General features: G+C 41.5%; 1 protein-coding gene across 1 annotated transcript; it reads left to right on the plus strand.

The window, feature by feature from the left end:
- The first annotated feature begins 3,672 nt into the window (after window positions 1–3,672).
- Window positions 3,673–20,875, plus strand: asip1 (agouti signaling protein 1). Its single transcript, XM_068704487.1, has 4 exons — window positions 3,673–4,347; window positions 18,230–18,401; window positions 19,093–19,142; window positions 19,672–20,875. The coding sequence occupies exons 2-4, from the start codon at window positions 18,236–18,238 to the stop codon at window positions 19,834–19,836; spliced, it is 381 nt and encodes a 126-aa protein (XP_068560588.1). The 5' UTR covers window positions 3,673–4,347; window positions 18,230–18,235; the 3' UTR covers window positions 19,837–20,875.
- Window positions 20,876–21,351: the final 476 nt, after the last annotated feature.

Genomic DNA, 21,351 nt, shown 5'->3' on the forward strand with positions numbered 1-21,351 from the left:
GCTCATGAAGCTGATCCAGCAGACCTGGAGGAGCATCACAATTGATCTGGACTCACGGTTGACTCCTCTGATTAATGTCTGATTTTCACTCTCATGTCAGCGCCGGTTTGCTGTCTGCCGTTTGGCACCGACGCCGGATTCATTCACAGCTTCCTGCTGTCACTCGAGAAGGATCCATGAGGCTGGAGTTAGACTGTAAAACCAAAACTATGAGGAAACACTCTCCATGAAGCTGAAGGGGAAACAGTAACACCGGGTAATGCTCCTCTGGCCACTAGAACCAGCACACATCAAACCGGGTCATTTGATCCATCGTTGATGTAAAAACGATTGATTAGTGCATCTTTAGAAAGATATCGCCCACTGAGTCAGCAGTTATTAAATGTAGTTGTAACAGTAAAGATGTGTGTCGACCGGTCTCTCTTGGTGAAGCAGACCTGTGGACGTTTTCTCTCTCAGTCAACGAGGCAGCTTTGAAAGACGTTTTCAGGAGGATAAATCAGCCCGACGGTCGTTTTTACCGTCCGTGTCACGTCTACCGTCTGACATCTGGGCTGCTTCACGCTGTGCGCCTTTTATCTGTTTACGGTTCCACGAGTGGACGTAAATTATTCTAATCAGCAAAGTATTTGGAAGGAGGACCAGCGATCTCTGACGTCCTCTGAACTGTTGCTGTGTCATAAAGAAACCCGCTGGACTGATCTCCAGCAAATAAGAACAAAGTGAGTTCCTGCTCTCACGCAAGCAAAGAAATCTAAAATAGACTTTCTAAAATGTTTGTATTTCATTTTGAGATTCATATCAAACCCCATGTGGTGGTTCTGAGTCGGGGGGTGGGGGGGAGAGAGGAAATGAAAGCCCACAAAAAGATTTAAGGCCCACTACTTCATTATAGAACAAACAGCAGAAACATAAAGTGTGTAGTCACGTTGTTAAATAAACAAAATACGAGACGTAAACACACACAATGATTCACCATCGACCCACGACTCACAGACAGACGGACAGACAGACAGACGGACAGACAGACAGACAGACAGACAGACTTACAGACATACAGACGGACAGACATACAGACGGACAGACAGACTTACAGACAGACAGACGGACATACAGACAGACAGACAGACAGACTTACAGACAGACATACAGATAGACTTACAGATATACTTACAGACAGAAATACAGACTTACAGACATACATACAGACAGACTTACATACAGACTTACATACAGACATACAGACTTACATATTTACAGACAGACTTACATACAGACTTACATGCAGACATACAGACTTACATATTTACAGACAGACTTACATACAGACTTACATACATACTTACATACATACTTACATACAGACTTACAGACATATGTACAGACTTACATACAGACTTACAGATTTACAGACAGACTTACAGACAGACTTACATACAGACTTACAGACTTACAGACAGACTTACAGACAGACTTACAGACAGACTTACTTACAGACTTACATACAGACTTACAGACTTACAGACAGACATACTTACAGACTTACAGACAGACTTACAGATTTACAGGCAGATTTACAGACAGACTTACAGACAGACTTACAGATTTACAGACAGATTTACAGACAGACTTACAGATTTACAGACATACAGATTTACAGACAGATTTACATACAGACTTACAGACAGACATACTTACAGATTTACAGACAGACTTACAGATTTACAGACATACAGATTTACAGACAGATTTACATACAGACTTACAGACAGACATACTTACAGATTTACAGACAGACTTACAGATTTACAGACAGATTTACATACAGACTTACATACAGATTTACAGACAGACTTACATACAGACATACAGACATACAGACTTACAGACAGACAGACAGACTTACATACAGACATACAGACTTACAGACAGACAGACAGACAGACAGACTTACATACAGACATACAGACTTACATACTTACATACAGACTTACAGACAGATGTACAGACTTACATACAGACTTACAGATTTACAGACAGACTTACAGACAGATTTACCGACAGACTTACATAAATACAGACATACAAACATACAGACAGACATACATACAGACTCAGAGTTTGTTGTTTTGTTAGAAAACATTTTTCTTCCGCTTTGGGTTCTCAGAGGTTCCAGCTATAAAAGTTAGTTAAAGACACTTCATGTTTTCATGTGCTGCACATGTGTGATGGCTGTTGACAGAACTCTTTACGGGGACCCTCCTCCCCAAGGCGGCAAATCATTACAAACATCTTGATGTTTCTTAGAAACACTCAAAGACGTTTAATCATCTCAGCTCTGAGATGCTTCGGGGAGACAATAAATAATTTGGTCAGTAAGTGTACTAATAAGCCTTTGAGTCCCCCGAGGAACCCGGAGAACTAACAGGAACCAGTAATCAGGTCTTCTGTGGCTGAGTCCGATTAGTGGTCCAGTCGTGCTGTAATTGACCTATGAACCTTTCATTTGTTGCTCAGCCAGATCTGATCTGAACAGTGTGTGTGTGTGTGTGTGTGTTCCTGATTCAGGCTACCTTCTGGCACACATTTGAGACTAAAGACCAGTTAATTGTGGACGGCTTGTGTAATTGCTGTGTGTGTGTGTGTGTGTGTGTGTGTGTGTCGTTTTAGATATACAGGAACTCATTGTCATATCAGTCTTTACATTTTGAAGAATCCTTCTGTGCGACTGTGTAGGGCTCACTCACTTTAATCATTTAGTTAAAACGATTGGATGATTAATTCATTTCATTTTGTACATTGATGGACCGACAGAGTTTACTGATGAACAGCAGGTACAAGACGCATTTCAGCTGATGGACACCTCAATGTCTCGCTGTCATGTTACCCAGACTAGAACAAGTGAGAACTGAAACACTGAACACTAAATCAAAATGAAACAGAAACACGTCTTGATGCATGTTGAGCTAGCGGTCAACGATGGTCCTCTTCCTCCGGTGCCACCAGCAGGTTGACATTTGTGGCTGTTCGTGAAATGTCTTTTCAATTTTGAATTGATGATTGATAATGACCTCAAACTTTTTATCTTCATGGCCCAATACTTTGTTTTTTGGCTAAATATTGGCATTTCCATCTTCCTCAACTGTACTCTGTGTTGACTGCTAATTAGCTAATGTTAGCATGCTAACATGCTCAGCTTAGCTCGGCCGCCGTCTCTCCGTCCTGTTCGTGAATCATTTCTGCTCGTTTCTCCGGCGTGATCACACCTGCTCAGAGTTAAGATTACGTTGTGCGTCCAGAACGGCGTCCTGGGAAATGTTGGAAATCTCAAACAGAACCGGAAGTACCCGAGGCAGGCTGAGGGAAAGTGGGTTTACAGTAGACGGTCTATAACCATGGACTGATCTAACAGGGGGACGAGAGGGCCTCCCCTAAAAGCCGGCCTCCGATGTGGGCCACAGAGATACAGAAACAGCACCTCACAAGAGGGTCTGGTTCACATTTATCTGTCCATCTTCTGCATCAGTTTGACCTTTCCCCATCCCCCAACCCACTGCACCGCTGGTCCCGCCTCCAGTACAAACCTCCCATTATGTCTTCATCATCAACAGCAGGGCAAGGTACCGCTACTCAAGAAAGAGAAGAAGAAGAAGAAACGGAGGAGAGGGGGATCAACAGAGGTTTGGAGAAAGAAAAGAGCTCATAGAGAGAGAGAGAGAGACACAGAGAGAGACAGAGACAGAGAGAGACAGAGAGAGAGAGAGACAGAGACAGAGAGAGAGAGAGACAGAGAGAGAGAGAGAGAGAGAGAGACAGAGAGAGAGAGACAGAGAGACAGAGAGAGAGAGAGAGAGACAGAGACAACGGAAACAGAGACGGGCGAGAGACGAGAAGTGAAACAAGGCGAGAGAGAAGACAAACCCACACAATTAGAGGTAAAGTGTGGAAAAAGGGAGGGAGGACAGAACAAAAAGGAGAGTGGTGGACCAAAGAGGCAGAGAAATAAAAGCGCGAAAGAAAGAGGGGGGTGAGGGGGCCGAGAGAGAGAGAGAGAGAGAGGGAGACAGAGAGAGAGAGAAAGAGAGAGAGACAGAGAGAGAGAGACAGAGACAGAGAGAGAGAGACAAGAGAGAGAGAGAGAGAGAGAGAGAGAGAGAGGGCGAGAGACAGAGAGAGAGAGAGAGAGACAGAGAGAGAGACAGAGAGAGTCAGAGAGAGAGAGACAGAGAGAGAGACAGAGACAGAGAGAGACAGAGAGAGCGAGAGAGAGGGAGAGAGAGACTCACTATCGAAACGAGAGAAAGCAACAAACAGAGCGTGACAGACTGACGGACAGCTGAACTACAGGTAAGGCGGACATTTTTTATGTTGTCATGTTGTAAAGGTTCCAGGAAAGCGTTGAGGAATCAGAGGCTTCAAATGTTTTTATTTTGTATTATTGTCGTCGTGCCGTGATCATCTTAAATCATCTTCTGTGGATAATGAATCCTCAGCATGTTCCAGTGAGCAGCTGTGACCTGATTAAACATGAAACACTTCAAACTGAACTCCATCAGACAAAAAAACAAATCGATCAGCGATGAGATGAAATGTAGAATTGTTGTTGCGTCTAATCTTCAGATCTTTTGATGCCGCTGAGGAACAAAGGTCAGGCAGGTTGAGACAAACTTCTGCAGTAAATCACAGTTGAGCTGAATTCATCCCTTCACCTGTGAGCGTTCTGGGTTTTGATCCAGCGTCAGCTCCGTCTGTCGACGCCACCGTCTCTGATATCGGTCTGAAAGAAGCCCGTCGACTGTCCTCGGAGAGGACGATCAACGGGCAAGAAGAGCGGCGGCGCTTGATCAAAGTCAATCTGAAGGAGGAAGAGGAGATCATAACCTGCTTCATATGAAACATTCAAAGCCCAGTTCTTTACGTCATATTCAGGCTTTAATATTGAATTCAAAGTGTATTTTAATTCCACACGGTGTGATCAGATTTTAACATTGTACTGGTTATGTTATGGCCTTAAACCTTAAAAAGTTTAACAGAAAATAAAAAGTTTTATTTTAACAATTAGAATAAATACAGTTCCATGTCATCTCATGCGTTTCATGTCTAATAACAGTTTTTCTGTCGGGAAAACTTTTGCAAAAAATATTTGAATGTTTAATTTAAAGTAAAAAAATAAGTTTTAATGTATTTAAAGGAAATTCTGCTCACAAAAGATTCTCTGACGTCTTTCTCATGATATTAAAAAGTGACGAAAAAAAAGAGCTTTGATTTAAAATAAATAAATAGATAAATGTTCATTAACATAAACACTGTGATTTTATTCATACGCTGATCTCTGCATGTTTATTTAGATTAATAAAGAAAAACACTTTTCAGTTCAAAGGAAACAATTCAGTGTAATATAATAATAATAATATAATAATAATATAATAATAATATTAATAATAGTAATAATAATAAAAGCAAGAGTAACTCGTCTTAAATATTAAGGGATCACTTCAGATCAAATTCACTAGATAATACATATTTAAATTGTTTTATGTATAATTAATAATGTAACGGTTGCTGTGCATTGTTCTTATACGCGTATCGTCTCTGTTCATAATTATAGAATCATATTTTAACTGTTATTAAAATATCAGCATGTTGAAGTTTGATTAAACTCGTCTCTTAGAAACTTGACTCATGAATTTGAGCCGTGCTTCTCCTGCTCTCATGCTGCTGAGACACGTAGGAGATATTAATAATACATTAAAATAAAATAAAATAATAAAACAGCATCAATCAACAGCACACATCTGCTGCTACGCTCAGTTATCAGTTCATTCTGCTACAGAAAAGATGAAAGTTAAGAAGTGTTGCTTTGTGAATCGTCCTCTAACGACGGAGAGGAAGATGATCTTCTTCTGACCTTTCAACAACTAGGTCCAGATGTGAAGCTCGTACTTCTCAGAAAGTAGTGCTGGTGTAGTGATACGCACTGTGTGTTCTTCCTTCCTCTGGGACACTAATGCTCGTCCTGCGTTTGCAGCGCGTCAGGTTTAGTCTCTCTGACCTCACGCTGAAGCTGCTCTGCTCTCTGTCTGGAGCCTCGCAGTGATTAGTGCAGCAAATACTGGAGAAGAGTGTTTATGAGACAAACAGGAGAGGCTGCTTCTACTGGTGTGTGTGTGTGTGTGTGTGTGTGTGTGTGCGTGTGTGTGTGTGTGTGTGGGTGTGTGTGTGTCTTCTAGTTTGTTCTCTTGTTCTGTATCGGTGTGTTCACGTGTGATGAAGAAACCAGATTAATGTGGCTGATCAGGTTAAAGAAGTGTGTGTGTGTGTGTGTGTGTGTGTGTGTGTGTGTGTGTGTGTGTGTTTTACGGCACAGCTGTGTGACTTCTCTTCTTCTGTTAGAGGTGGTCTAGTGTCAGAGTTGGTCTTTGTCAGACTTTGCATTTAAATATCTTGAATACAAGGGTTCATTATTGTTACAGTGATGTTGGTCCCTCTTCTGACCATGGTCCTGCACACACACACACACACACACACACACACACACACACACACACACTGTCTTGTACTAAAGCACTACATGTGGATTAATCCTCCGTTGAAAGTAGTCCCGTACCAATGCACCATAATTCTCTGTTTGAGAGATTAAAGAGTGTTTTATGAAACGATAAAGCGCTTTATGAGCGTGCAGCAGATGAAGGCGGGTCGTTGGACACAGAGAGGTTCTGACACACGTTGACTTCAGTAAAACAGCAGCAACAGTCAGTCCAGCTACACTCGGTTCTGAATGGTTCTCTTCTTCTCGAGCGCCGCTGTGGCTTTCATCCATTTCTTCTCACGCTCCAAACACGAAGCACATTTCTCAGGAAACTCCCTTTTGTTCCCCGATGGCACCGAGCGTATCGACCCGCCGTGTCTGTCGGATCAAACTCATTCAGTCGTTTCCTGATTTCACTAAACGCTTCAACTCCAGATGTGTGAAAGATGAAACTCGGCTGCATGTTGTTATTGAGATTAGGGATGCGCCGGTACCGGGATCGGGTATCGAGGTCGGACACCGGCCTCACGCAGCCGTGAAATGACTTCGATATCACCACGGCAACGAAACGTTAACCATTTAACCGTCAGTTGAGCCTAACAAGCCGTCCGGCTGCAGCGACGACCGGATGCTCAAACGGCTCTGATCCATAATTTAAACATTAGCGAGGGTCCAATGAATACAAGCCAGAACTCCTCCAGACCCAAGCTAGGTTCTGGATCCTGCTTGTTAGCCGGCTGAGGATTGAAGTGAAGCTGCTGATGGTAACTGATGAAAACACAATGTAGAGCGTTAACGCGTCAGCAGCAGCATGAGGCACGTCGAACTACAAGTGACGAACGTCTTCTGAGAATAAAACACGTTTTCATCATTATTATCTTAACTGTAATGGTATTACTATGTACTCATCGTACACATAAGTAAGTACTTGATCCTTGGTGTCAGATACTATTCATTTTGAGTTTTTACTTTAAAAGATATATTTTTTAAATGTTTTGTATGCATTTAGTTTTCTCACGTGGGAAGATGAAGGAGTTACTCAAAAACTATTTATCTGATTACAATAATGTACGTCTACCTGAGGAACCACTGGTAGATGAAAGGGCAGCAGAGTGGTGGAGCAGAGGGTGGAGCAGAGGGTGGAGGAGCAGAGTGGAGCAGTGTGGAGCAGCCCCAGATGTGAGACGATAGACGCGACACGAACGTAAAAACACTGTCGGCTGATTTATCCTGTGAAGTCTCTCGTCTTTCCTTTAAAGCCTGGCGGAGCAGAAGAGTGACGGAGAGAGAACCTCTCAGAGGCTCGGCTCTGGTCTTCTCTGGTCTGGAGAAGAAGGTCACACCAACCAGTGTGATCCACACCGTGACTTTGTTCTGAGACTAGTTTTTAGTTTTTATTATCATAATTCAGATTATTCACTGAGCAGCCTAAAGAAACTCTTCTGTCTTACAATATAATTAAATTACACAATGATAATAAATACTAATGATATGTCAATAAAAACTTAATGAAACGCTGAATCATAAAACCAGCTGAAGTTGGATTTAAAGAACTCGTAGTGCCCGACAGTCATTGAACGCAGCACGCTACCAATAAAACGTTCATATCAATAAAATCTTTTGAAATACACAAAAATACTATGATTATGAAGTTTATGGTAGAAACTGAATACACCTGAACGTGTAAATGGTTTACAACACCAGATTTAAATTACTGAGAGCGTTCAAATAAAGCTTTATAATTCATAAAAATCACAAACGATGTTCATCAAACAATAGTAATATATGGAACAATGTTCAGAGCCTTAATTATTTCACAAAACTTCATCTTTGATGAGCGTCATCTGGAACATTTGCAGACTTTCAGAGATCAAACTCTCACATGTTCATCTGTTCCTCTGGTTTACGTTTGGAGGACCGCCAGCGTCCTCAGAGACGTCCCCAATAACTGAGACAAAGAACCTTCACGGGGTCCTCAATGGATGAATAATAATAATAATAAGAATGATGAACACTTCAGGAGCAGATTATTCTAAGGCATTCATAGACTCTCTGAACTCTCATTCACTTGTTTCCAGCAGCAGTAAACAGCTGTTTACATCTTCAACACATGGATCGACATTGTAAAAGTGGAATACTTCATAAAGTTACTAGAGACATGTCGACATGTATTTAGTTTGTGTTGTATCTGATCAAATAATAATGACGCCGTGGTAAATCTGAGCAGATGACGAGGAGACAAACTGAACTTCTTCAGACTTCTCTGCAGACCACCGCTGAGCGTTTGAGGCTCACAGTATCGATTTCTTTCCTGCTGGAGTATTTCTTCTATCGTCACCCTGTCTGCTGACCGGAGCTACGAGAGCAGATGTGATGTTCACCAGGAGGACGCTCACAGATGTGCTGCCGACACGTCAATAATTTAAGAAGATAGATTATTATTATTATAAATGTGACCACAACGAAAAAATTAAGCCTCAAATCAGAAAAATCCTCGAAGCTCATTTTTTACTTTTCTACATATATATTTTTACCTTCCTATATATATGTTTACCTTTCTATATATATTTGTTTACCTTTCTATATATATATGTTTACCTTTCTATATATATAGTTTTACCTTCCTATATATATATATATATATGTTTACCTTTCTATATATATATTTTTACCTTCCTATATATATATGTTTACCTTTCTATATATATTTGTTTACCTTTCTATATATATATGTTTACCTTTCTATATATATATGTTTACCTTTCTATATATATAGTTTTACCTTCCTATATATATATATATGTTTACCTTTCTATATATATATTTTTACCTTTCTATATATATATTTTTACCTTCCTATATACATATATTTTTACCTTTCTATATATATTTTTTACCTTCCTATATATATTTGTTTACCTTCCTATATATATATTTTTTTACCTTTCTATATATATTTTTTACCTTCCTATATATATATGTTTACCTTCCTATATATATATTTTTTACCTTCCTATATATATTTGTTTACCTTCCTATATATATATTTTTACCTTTCTATAAATACATTTTTACCTTTCTATATATATATTTGTACCTTCCTATATATATTTTTTGGGTGTCTTTTGACATCTATGAGTGATTAGTTTTATTTATTTTATTTATGTATGTATGTACGTATTGTGTGTATATATATACATATACACACATGTATATATATGTATATACACACATAAATACATATATGTATGTGTATATATATATATATATATATATTTATATATATATATGTATTCACACACACACACACGCAGTAAATCAGTTTGGTCTTTAATAACCACGTTTACTATGAATATATTTTACTTCAGTGTTGTTGTTTTGGGGGTGTCCTTTAACATTCATAACATTCATAACTGATTATATTTATTATTTCTTTTATTATAAATATAATCCGTCCCTAACCATCGCTCTGGTGGTATTATGGGTTGTTTTAGTAAAGTACGGACTAATCGTGTTCTTGGTCTGAGCTTTGATCTTCATACGTGTGTAAAATGTATCTTCATAAAAGCTGTTTTTAATAGTGTTGTGTCTCATCAGAGTTCAGTGTGATTACACATATGTTCATTTAAAGAGCTCACGTTAGTCCTCTTCCTACAGTCAGAGCTTGTTTCCCTTGTTATGAACAGAACGTCAGACTTGTAGGGTGAAATATTGCAGCTCGGCGTCTGTTTTCCTGCTGTTTGTGATTTATGAAACAATAAAAAAAACGGCAAAGGAAATAATATCATTACGCAGACCTGTGTGAAAGTAGAGCCAGCAGCTTCTGCAGCAGAGCAGATCCATTTGAAAAAGGAACCTGTGTGTTTATTTGCACCGCAGTTTCCTAGAAATACGTGTGTGTGTGTGTGTGAGTGTGTGTGTGTCTGTGTGAGTGTGTGTGTGACTGTGTTTGAACAGACAAAGTACAGAGATACATTTCCACTAAATGTGAGTCAGATGTTTTGTTAAAGTTTAGTCAGAGCATCTTTGATGTAAAAACTGGTGTTTGTCTGATGAAATTAAATTTTCCGTAATTGAATTGAAATTACTCACGTATTTACCTTTATTTAACATCTACGCATGTTCACTAGCACTACTACTAGTATGTCAATATTAGAATTGTTGCACCAGCTTGAGTATTTGGAGACCCATTTGTTTAAACAGAGGTCCTCGGTTGCTCTTGGTGAGGTTTCTTTTGAAGCGTTTTTTGTTCAGAGAGCTTCTCTTTATCCCAGCAGAGGTTTGTCGACTGCAGACCGTGACGCCCCCTGAGGCACTTTGTGATTTCTTCCATTGGGTTTAATGAATCAAATTGTCTTGACTTTGCTTGAAACTGGTAACACCTGGTTGGTTCCTTTGCTGTCGAGGTCGTGTTCACCCACTTTCTTCACTGTAATCTAATAGAAGTGCTCCTGATCTAATCTCAGCATGCACCCGCTAAGCACAGCTCAAGTCCCTTTGCCCCTTTTTCAATAGACAGCCCATAATCGGGGATAATGATTCCCAGTTTACAACCTATCAGAAGATTTACAGTTAGAGGAACTTCACTGCATCTCCACGTTCCCTCTTCAAACCTCACCCTGCAGTGGAGAACGTGTTTTTACTTCACTCCGTCTCATTTATTTTAGATTATCATCACCAAAAGCTTTTTTCTTCTTTTGTGGGTCTGGTGTTTAAATATGTTTCATGTGCAGCTCCACCAGACTTCCATTTGCACATATACTCAAACATCTAGTCCTGTGTAGCAGTCAGTGTGTGTTGATCAGTTATAACACAACGCTGTCAGCGTGTGTGGATCGGTTATAACACAACGCGGTCAGCGTGTGTGGATCGGTTATAACACAACGCGGTCAGCGTGTGTGGATCGGTTATAACACAACGCGGTCAGCGTGTGTGGATCGGTTATAACACAACGCGGTCAGCGTGTGTGGATCGGTTATAACACAACGCGGTCAGCGTGTGTCGATCGGTTATAACACAACTCAGTCAGTTATAACACAAAGCAGTCAGCGTGTGTTGATCGGTTATAACACAACTCAGTCAGTTATAACACAACACAGTCAGCGTGTGTTGATCGGTTCTAACACAACGCAGTCAGTTATAACACAACGCGGTCAGCGTGTGTCGATCGGTTATAACACAACGCGGTCAGCGTGTGTCGATCGGTTATAACACAACTCAGTCAGTTATAACACAACACAGTCAGCGTGTGTTGATCGGTTCTAACACAACGCAGTCAGTTATAACACAACGCGGTCAGCGTGTGTCGATCGGTTATAACAACGCGGTCAGCGTGTGTCGATCGGTTATAACACAACGCGGTCAGCGTGTGTCGATCGGTTATAACACAACTCAGTCAGTTATAACACAACGCAGTCAGCGTGTGTCGATCGGTTCTAACACAACGCAGTCAGTTATAACACAACGCGGTCAGCGTGTGTCGATCGGTTATAACAACGCGGTCAGCGTGTGTCGATCGGTTATAACACAACGCGGTCAGCGTGTGTCGATCGGTTATAACACAACTCAGTCAGTTATAACACAACGCAGTCAGCGTGTGTCGATCGGTTCTAACACAACGCAGTCAGTTATAACACAACGCGGTCAGCGTGTGTCGATCGGTTATAACACAACGCGGTCAGCGTGTGTCGATCGGTTATAACACAACTCAGTCAGTTATAACACAACACAGTCAGCGTGTGTTGATCGGTTCTAACACAACGCAGTCAGTTATAACACAACGCGGTCAGCGTGTGTCGATCGGTTATAACAACGCGGTCAGCGTGTGTCGATCGGTTATAACACAACGCGGTCAGCGTGTGTCGATCGGTTATAACACAACTCAGTCAGTTATAACACAACGCAGTCAGCGTGTGTCGATCGGTTCTAACACAACGCAGTCAGTTATAACACAACGCGGTCAGCGTGTGTCGATCGGTTATAACAACGCGGTCAGCGTGTGTTGATCGGTTCTAACACAACGCAGTCAGTTATAACACAACGCGGTCAGCGTGTGTCGATCGGTTATAACAACGCGGTCAGCGTGTGTTGATCGGTTCTAACACAACGCAGTCAGTTATAACACAACGCGGTCAGCGTGTGTCGATCGGTTATAACAACGCGGTCAGCGTGTGTCGATCGGTTATAACAACGCGGTCAGCGTGTGTTGATCGGTTATAACACAACGCGGCCAGTTATAACACAACGCGGTCAGCGTGTGTCGATCGGTTATAACACAACGCAGTCAGCGTGTGTCGATCGGTTATAACAACGCGGTCAGCGTGTGTTGATCGGTTATAACACAACGCAGTCAGTTATAACACAACGCGGTCAGCGTGTGTCGATCGGTTATAACACAACGCGGTCAGTGTTATGAAGAACAGTGTGTTCTACGTATTGAAGTGAAGAAGACTTCGGATGTGACGTGAACTGCAAAGTCAAAGAGACCCGCCCTCATCTACAGCTGCTATATTCAAAGATTAACAATATTGAACGCTTCTAAATTGCGACTAATTCAATAAAAGCGCTCCCTTGTTCCCACAGGAAGTCCTTCTAGATGTACAGTCCTTTCATTTAAAGCCACTGGACTTGGTCAGTTTGGTCCATCGGTTCCATATTGATGAAGCTCCACTCATCCCTATGAACGTTGGCTCAGTGGTGCATGAAGCCAACATGGCTGGACAGGTTATAGAATAGAGCATTTAGAACCAGATCTAGAACTCATACTGTAGTAACTTATGACATCATGCACTTAAAAGTTGTGCGCTCATGGTTTTGATCTTTTATCACATTTACATCACTACAGTGAGAGCAGTTGTTTCATGTAGTGAGGGTTTACTTCATACTGAAAAATGGATGAAGACATGCTGTTAAAATCTGAAGATGATGAGGTAGAAGGGTTCTACTAAGAGAATACTGTGATATGTTCTGGTCCCTGGACTGTTCTACAGTCTGCCTCTCATATCTGGACAGCAGAGCAACGGGACATTTCATATGTTGCCCTCACATCTGCACATGTTTTTGTTGCTTGTTAACGTCTCCTGTCATTGTTTCACCTCTTTAAATCATCCCGCTTTGAAATGGATCAATGCACTAAAGTGTGGTTTCCAGAACCTCATGAAGAACAGCCACTCTGGTCCCGTGTTGACGCTCTAAAGTCGAAACAGACGCTGGGCAGGAGACGCATAAAGGTGGTTTGAGGTGCTTTTAACGTAGACAATGTGTTTCACATTCTTGCTCTGTGTTTCCACTGCTTTCAAAGCGACTCTTAATGCTTAGAAATCTAGTTTTGGACTATCAAACATGTAAACCCCAGGTGGCTGTGGAGGCTTTGTGTTGTTTCCTGCAGTGACTGTGGTCAGTCCTGTCTGTTAACGACCGCTCCCAGAGCTGTCACGGCTGAAAAATGAATCGACGAGTTCCCCGAAGGCAGAATGAGTGGGATTTGTCCGTCGCGGTTTGCAAACACAACATTCAAAGGTGGCGCCACCTCCTCCTCCTCCTCCTCCTCCCCCCCCAGCTCAACACCAGCAGCCCCCCCCACAGCGGTTACGAGTGATCGCCAGAGGCTGAAGGCCAAAACCAGAGTTCACCCTTGTTTTGGATTCACAAGCTTTGTCCGCTTTTGCCCGAACAAAGTACAATAATAAAGTACAGTCAGAGGACTGCAGGGTCTCCTCAGATACAGACACTCTTCTAGGGGGTCATAGGTGATGGTTGAGAGGGATTATCTTATCTTTTGTCTATGAGTTGATTTAAAAACGGTCCACGGGTGAAAGTAGGTTGACGTTCTTCTCCAGCACTCATCACTCCATAATGTTCTCCTCACACCCCCAGCTGAATTATGCAGTTATAATATATATCATTGAACAGATAATCAGATTAAATGTTTGCCATGGGTCCCGTGGGGTCGGGACGCTCTGAAGGAGACAGACAGAGTTCCTCATGTGCTCTGTCTGTTTACGTTTTACACAACAAGCTAATCATCATTTCCTAAAATGGAAATATTCTTTTTTTTCCTTCACATGACATTAATTACTTAACTAATTTAGAGAACACGTTGACATCTTGCTCTGGTGGTTGTTTCTTACAGCAGGTTGAGTCTTTCAGTGTTACACTACTTTATTCTGTGTTCAGTCAGTGGTTATTGTTTAATATGTTGGGAGGATGAGGGTTAAAGGCCACAGAATAATACAACTAAATGTAGTTTGTATAAAACAGTTTAAAGTTAGGGAAGTACAAATGCACACGCACACAGCTGGGTAAGTCTCATCTGTTTGACCTGCTGTCCGTGTTGATAGAACTAAAATGAACATCAGGAGCTCAGAAACCAGCTTCAGCAGAAGTTGACGTTTGTCACCAGGAGGCCAATTTAACAGGCAGCAAGCACGGACTCAGAACCTGCAGATTTGTTCTGGACGCAAACACATTTAGAAAAATTCATATGAAAACTACAATGACACGCCGGCGATGGTGCATTCAAGTGCACCTCGATGGTCCCTTTCTAGAGTTGGAGTGGAGACAACATGAAAGATACAAAGAAGATGTGTTGCATTTTGTAGCTTTCTGAGTTGTTGTTCCGACTTGAAGGGGGGCGTTCCATGAATCAACCCAGTCTGGAACTCAGTCTTGCGATTATTCCGAAACGATTATTCCTATCTCGCAATCTTAATAAAAGTGAATCATGCCATAATGCAACCCCTAATACATTGCTGCAGGTTTTAATTCCCTTTACGGGAGGTGTTTATAGTATTCCACCCTCTCGTAATTTAAGCCTAATGAAGAACAGGCTCAACAACAACCGGCTGTGAGGAAGAGAGTAAACAAGAGTCCACATTTAACAACTAAACGCTAAATAAAGTTAAGAATTTACAACAAATGACAATAAAAGTCAAGAAACAACTGCTGGTGTTTAACAGGGAAAGAGACGGGACAGACCACCTGGTGTTCCAACCGTCAGCAGCTCAAACAGCTGCATCCCTGCGGTAAGCTGCAGCTCTGACATTTGTGGAGCTCTAGTACTGACTGACAAACATTATGTCTGAAGCTCTGTATGGTTTGGCATCAAAAACTTGTAATACGTCGACACTGCAGAGATAATATTTGTGATACATATGGATAATAACAGAAACTGACCCTGATTTATGACTCTGAGTTCAGTTAGAGTACACACACACATGGAAACAAACAAACTGGCGTTACAGTAACTTGTGCAGTGCTTGTCGAGGAGTGGCCGTTCAAAGCCCACCGGATGCTTGGCCCTCGGACGTGCTCATTGCAGGGTTAGAACCGTTCATTGCTTCAGGGAATGAAGAAGGATTTGGTTCTATCGTTAGTATATCCGAACGTGAACTGCAGTCAATGAGCCTCGGTCTGTAAAGGCCTGCTGAGGACGATGTGCTCGACTCAGTCCTGATGCTCCGCCCCCAGCGCAACACAGAGAGCTGTTTGTTCTTGTATTCAAAGTTTATTAATAGTGAATGTATCGCGTGTCCGAATTGCACCAACTTCAACACTGCACGTCATTGGTTCCCCAGCAATATGCCCGCCAAGTGTGAAATAGAATGGATGAACAATTCTGGACATATGTGAAGGACACACAGATGTATACAGATGGGATTCATTGCATTATAGTTTGATGATGCTGCCGCGGAAACACATTTTTAATGGTCACTGAAAAATCTGATCTACACAGGTCCACCACATGTGGTTGCAATAGCACAAAGCGTTCTGGAGAAAAAGAAAATTAAATTTTGTCTTTGAGACTTACAGTTCAAAGGTTACAGCCCATAAAGTTTTACAGGAAAGTTTGTTGTCATAGCGCCGGAATTTGGCAAAATTGCAACAAAAGTAAATATACAAAATTCAGAAAAGTATTCCCTTAGGTCCATAGTATTCACAGATGTTGGCAGACTAAGCCTGTTTAATTGCCCTGAAGTTGTGCAGCCTTTGAGGAAACGCTAACGTTAATAACTCTGATCAGCAACATATTGCAGATTGCACCTTTTAAAAACTGCATTAAACTCAACGTTCACATTGTTGACAAGGTTCTCATTTAAAAAAGACAAATGTCCTCAAAAACGATAAGGTTCTGCATACCCGAACATGTGACGGATGTGTTGAAGGAAGTACGACTTGACACATTTATCAATATCCAATGTTTCTGTGGAGCAAAGTCGGAACATGTGCAGGCCTCATTTTCATATAAAAAAAAACAAAAATAAAGAAACAATAATAGCCGACTATAAAACATGATCATCAAACTATGAGAGCTGCTGAATCTTTGGACAGTTTTAAGAGACTTCTAGAAAACTATATTTATAGGCAAGTCTTTTTATTGATCACATCCCGTACGTACATTTTTATTTGTTCCCGTTTGGTCTGTCTCTCCTTGTTCTGTGTTTTATATTACACTTATATTTTTTGTATGTTATGCTATAGTAGTGCTATATAAATACATCTTTACTTGTTTACACGGTGAACACGGAATACAGTTAAAAGTCACACAGAATAAATGTTGAAATATGTTATTTGCATGTTGATAACTCCTGTTTACGTCTATGCAATAAGTGTACTGTTTATTACACAAAGCAGAAACCACTGTTCTACTTCCAGCAGCTTAGTCTTCATTTATTAAACGTCCGCCAACCAGAGCTGCAGGGCTGAGCCTGCAGGCAGCAGCAGTGATTTGTGGCCTGTAGCAGCCTCTGACAGCAATATCACCAGATAGCAAATGAGGAGGAAAAGGAGAACTTTATAGCAAACCTGACCACATTGTTAGACCAGAATTGACCACTATTGTGTCAGATTTGCACAAGGGACTTGTTACTGCTTCAGCAAAACACCACCTGGCTTTCATCAAATGGGTTCTGTGGTTGGCAAAACACGTTGGAACAATTCAAAAAGCAGCAGAGGTCAGACTGTCGCTGTAAACCTGCTTCAAGAAGTCCAAGCAAACTAATTATATAGTTCATATAATAAGGTGTTTTCGGACTGGGGAAACTTTTCAAATGTTCAAGGAAGCCCTATTTTTTGGGGTCTGCACCGCAAGAGCAAAGAACGATCGTAGTTCCTAGAACACCGTTTAGAGGGTTCTAGGTACTCTCCAAGCACAAGAGGAACCGCGAGTGATGCAAGTGTACGGTGATCGTAGGAACACATGAGCCAATGCAGCGCTGGCGTCCGCCATTTAAAAAAAAAGAGCCGTGTAAACAACAGACCACAGCTCGCAACCGATTAGATGGAAGAAACACTGACAGATAGGCCGACGGTGAAGTCCAGACGCTACCTTGTTCGTGAGCACGCAGGCATTGAGCCGAAGGACGAGTGACAGACGCTGCTCAGAGCGCTAACTAGCATTAGAGTGCTAACTAGCATTAATAAACGCAGCAACATTAGCAGAAAGGCTAATCCAGTACCACCAAGCATACCCCACTGAGTCAGAAGAATGATAGCCGATTCTAAATGAAATGAAGAACGGTTCTTTAGTGACGTCTGTTCTGCTTGTGTCTATATGAGTGTGGCATGTAATGCTCTATTTATTCTTAAACGTCTTTTAAAGCTAAGAGAGCGTAACGAACTAGCTGCTCGCCGATTTCCCAGCTTTTTACTTGCCAAAATATCATCCATTCTAAATATATATTGTTGTTGCTTTTGTTCCAGAGAAAGATGCATGCCTCCATGCTGCTTGGATGCTTTGTCCTCGTTACAGCGGAGTACTTCCTTGCCTCCGCCCACATGATCCCCGATGAGAGACTCTCCACCAATAGGGTCGTTGTGTCTAACACTCTGTCTCAAAGCCTTTACAAAGGCTCACCTCCTGTTGTTATTGTTGGTAAGTTTAAACTTGTTAAATCACAGTCCAGATGGAAAGGAACTGTTAAAATGTCTCAAAAGTTTGATCATTTATGTCATTTCTATACTATACTGGTGATATTGATGTTTCCTGATGAGACACAAATGTACAAAGCTGCAAGTCAGACGAGCTGACAGTTGTGAAATGAAATAAGTGGTAGCTTTAATGAAAGACTATTGGTACCAAACTATAACTTATAAATAATGTACAGAAAATGCAAGATGTCTAGTGAGCTAACTAGAGAAACTCTGTCATGTTGACCCCCACCACACATTTGTCTGGCATTGATTTGAACAGCCACTGAGGTCACATAGCTCACTAGCTACGCTTGAGAAGTGTATATTTCAAAATTCAGTTCATTATGACACTCCCTCAGACGAAACTGCCTCGTCACTGTTTACCTCCAGCTCTGCTGTGAGCAAGACTTTACTCAAACAAGGAGGCAGGGTGGAGCAGAGAGGTTCTACCAAAAACACAAACTTTTAATTGTTTATTTGTAAAACTCACACACAGATGTAAAGGTTAAATTATATATTTCCGCAGGACAGCGGCGATAAGTGAATGATCTCTATCAACTCAGTACCATTTATTGTCTTATATGCTGATGATGCATTTCTTTCTGTTGTGAAACATTCTAGAAGCATCATTATTTTCAAATGTTCTCCTGCAGAGTTGCCAAAATCAGGGAGGAAGAACAAGAAAACAAAGAAACAAAAAAAGGTAAAACATAATAGAAAGACATTTATTTTGTAATTGGAAGATTAAAAAAAGCTTCTGAGTTCTGAGTGGACTTTTTGAATAAAGATCATCTCTTCCAACAATATGGTCACATTTAATGTTCCTGCTCTCTCTCTCTCTCTCCCTCTCTTTCCCTCTCTCTCTTTCTCTCTCTGTCTCTCTCTCTCCCTCTCTCTGTCTCTCTCTCTCCGTAACTCTCTCTCCCTCTCTCTCTCTCTGTCTCCCTCTCTCTCTCCGTCTCTCTCTCTCCCTCCCCCCTCTCTCTCTCTCTGTCGCTCTCTCTCTTTCTCTCCCCCCCTCTCTCTCTCTCTCTCCCCCCCTCTCTCTCTCTCTCCCCCTCTCTCTCTCTCTGTCTCCCCCCCCCTCTCTCTTTCTCTATCTCTGTCTCTCTCTGTCTCTCCCTCTCTCTGTCTCTCTCTCTCTCTCTCTCTCTCCCCCTCTCTCTCCCTCTCCCTCTCCCCCCCCCTCTCTCCCTCTCTCTCTCCCCCCTCTCTCTCTCTCTCTGTCTCAGAACAAATATGGCGTGAAGAAGCACCCTCCTCCTCCTGCTAACTGCGTTCCCTTGTGGGGAAGCTGTAAGTCTTCAGGCAATGTGTGCTGTGACTTCTGCGGTTTCTGCCAGTGTCGGCTCTTCAGAACTGTCTGTTTCTGTCGAATGGGCAACCCTCGCTGTTGACCAGCCAGCTGCAGCCGGACCCAGCGTCGAGCTAACAGAACAAAAGTGAACGCTGGTAGAGGTGAATCACTTCTGCTCCTTGGTTTGTAACTTTGCCCAAAATTCTATGCATGAAAGCACTTTATCACCGAGGACTGTTCGCAGGCCTGCTGCTTATATGACTGCGATGACACTCACACATACGTTTGTATCTTACTTTGAGCTTTAAGCACGCATTTATTAAATATTTGCTCAAACTATTTGATATATTGCTTTATTTTTACACAGAAATAATACACGTATTATATGAAGCCTTAAAGAATAAAGACCGTATACTTTGTTTTAGATAACAGTCGTTTTATTTAATGTCTAGACTAGAGATATGAACTCACACATAGTTCATGGATAAGGAGTCAACAAGTCCCAGGAAAAGACAGGAACCAATCTCACATCAGTCCGTCTCACAGTATTATACGACTTCCTCAACTAGTCTGTGGCTCTCAGGTCGAACTGAGTCAGAGGCTACGTCTAAAACAACGCTCAACACATATGGGAGGAAATTATTTATTTCTTTGGAACTACTTTCTACGGCTGGTTAATACACAAGTGAGACGCTGCAGGCCGGAGTGTGTGAGTCAAAACAAACAAGTGTGTGTGATCATGGTAATGAGGGAACACATCAGCCACTGAATGAAAGACATCTGACTTACGGTTAAGTGTCGGATTGAAGGAACATTTTACCTGAAAGAGTAAAAAGGAAAAAGTCACCAGCCTATGAACAAAGACAGACACGTTCTGTTCATAGATCATAAACCCTCTGTCACTCAGCCTTCAATATAGTTTATACAAAGACTTACCATAGGCCTATCACTTATATACCATGTGGTCATAACATACAAACTACACAAATGTAATGTGTTCATTTACGTTTCTTTACATGTATATTCAAAAATTTTAATTAAAGAAGCAATATACGACAATCAGAGCATTACTATACCAGCAAACAACTATTTGTGATGTAAAGATAACGAGATATAGTGAATATACAGTGAATGACGAATGCTCGGAATATAATGTTTGATTCATAGATGCATGTAGGCTCTTGAATAAATCTTTGCATTAAAACAAGAATTTGTCCCTTTTATCATTGTTTTGTTTTATTGTTGTTATTTATTGCCAACAATTAGAACATCTTTCTTTACTTTACTTTAAATGGTTACTGATTACGTTGTTGTAGAAAAAACAATCAAATGCTATTTAACATAAAACCATGAAGACCTGGTTCATGAGGGTCCTCACAGGGTGACGGGATCTTCATGAGGATGAATCCTAGCTCTGGGTTCTTGTGGGATTGCACTGCCAAGACTGTGCACCAGGTGTACTTGTGAAAAGGTGCACGACGGTGTCAGCAGCAGAGCTACGTATCTGCTCAACGGGGTTCTAGGAGGCCAGGTAGGCTGGAATCATCCCCCGCTCAGGCCGGTGACCGAGAAGCTCACTTCACTAACGAGGTCCTGCACTGAACCTCAGACACTC

The sequence above is a fragment of the Cebidichthys violaceus genome, unplaced genomic scaffold (assembly GCF_023349555.1).
Source record: "Cebidichthys violaceus isolate CVI_PGR_0920_01 unplaced genomic scaffold, fCebVio1.0.p SCAF_93, whole genome shotgun sequence".
Classification (NCBI taxonomy): Eukaryota; Metazoa; Chordata; class Actinopteri; order Perciformes; family Stichaeidae; genus Cebidichthys; species Cebidichthys violaceus.

Coding starts and splice junctions, on each gene's coding strand:
- asip1 (XM_068704487.1), top strand. CDS start 18,236: ATGCATGCCTCCATGCTGCTTGGATGCTTTGTCCTCGTTACAGCGGAG. Junction 18,402..19,092: donor ACCTCCTGTTGTTATTGTTG/GTAAGTTTAAAC, acceptor GTTCTCCTGCAG/AGTTGCCAAAATCAGGGAGG. Junction 19,143..19,671: donor AAACAAAGAAACAAAAAAAG/GTAAAACATAAT, acceptor TCTCTGTCTCAG/AACAAATATGGCGTGAAGAA.